Here is a 404-nt window from a genome sequence, read left to right on the forward strand (position 1 = left end):
GGTGGGCCGGTGGGTGCCTGTGGGCATGGATGGGCTGCATCAGGGGGTCCCGTTCTGCCCCCCCAACCCCCCAGGGGGGGGAAACTGAGGCATGGGGGGGCTGGGAGAGGACCCAGGGGTCCGGGGGGGGGTGTCCCCACTGGTGACACCTCTTCCTCCCCAGGTGATCGTGGACAACGTCCCGGGGCAGGACGTGGAGTTCGATCTCTTCGATAAGGACATCGATAAGGATGACTTCCTGGGCCGGTGGGTGCTGTGGGGGGTGGAAAAGGGGGGCTGTGGGGTGGTGTTGTCCCCCCCCCAGCCCTCACCAACTGCCCCCCCTCAGGTGCAAGGTGCCGCTGAGGCGGGTGCTGAGCAGTCGCATCGTGGATGAGGGAGGAGAGAGGGGCTTGGGGGGGGCG

At 68.3% G+C, this 404-nt stretch overlaps 1 protein-coding gene across 1 annotated transcript in view; it reads left to right on the forward strand.

The window, feature by feature from the left end:
* The window catches only part of LOC106898954 (extended synaptotagmin-3-like), a 7,922-nt gene that overhangs the window by 4,779 nt on the left and 2,739 nt on the right, over nt 1-404 (forward strand). The window contains exons 2-3 of the mRNA XM_014960567.1: nt 164-246; nt 329-390. Coding sequence (XP_014816053.1) covers nt 164-246; nt 329-390 — 145 coding nt within the window. The remainder of the gene's footprint in view (nt 1-163; nt 247-328; nt 391-404) is intronic.

This window comes from Calidris pugnax, unplaced genomic scaffold (genome assembly GCF_001431845.1).
Source record: "Calidris pugnax isolate Ruff unplaced genomic scaffold, ASM143184v1 scaffold541, whole genome shotgun sequence".
NCBI classification, from domain to species: domain Eukaryota; kingdom Metazoa; phylum Chordata; class Aves; order Charadriiformes; family Scolopacidae; genus Calidris; species Calidris pugnax.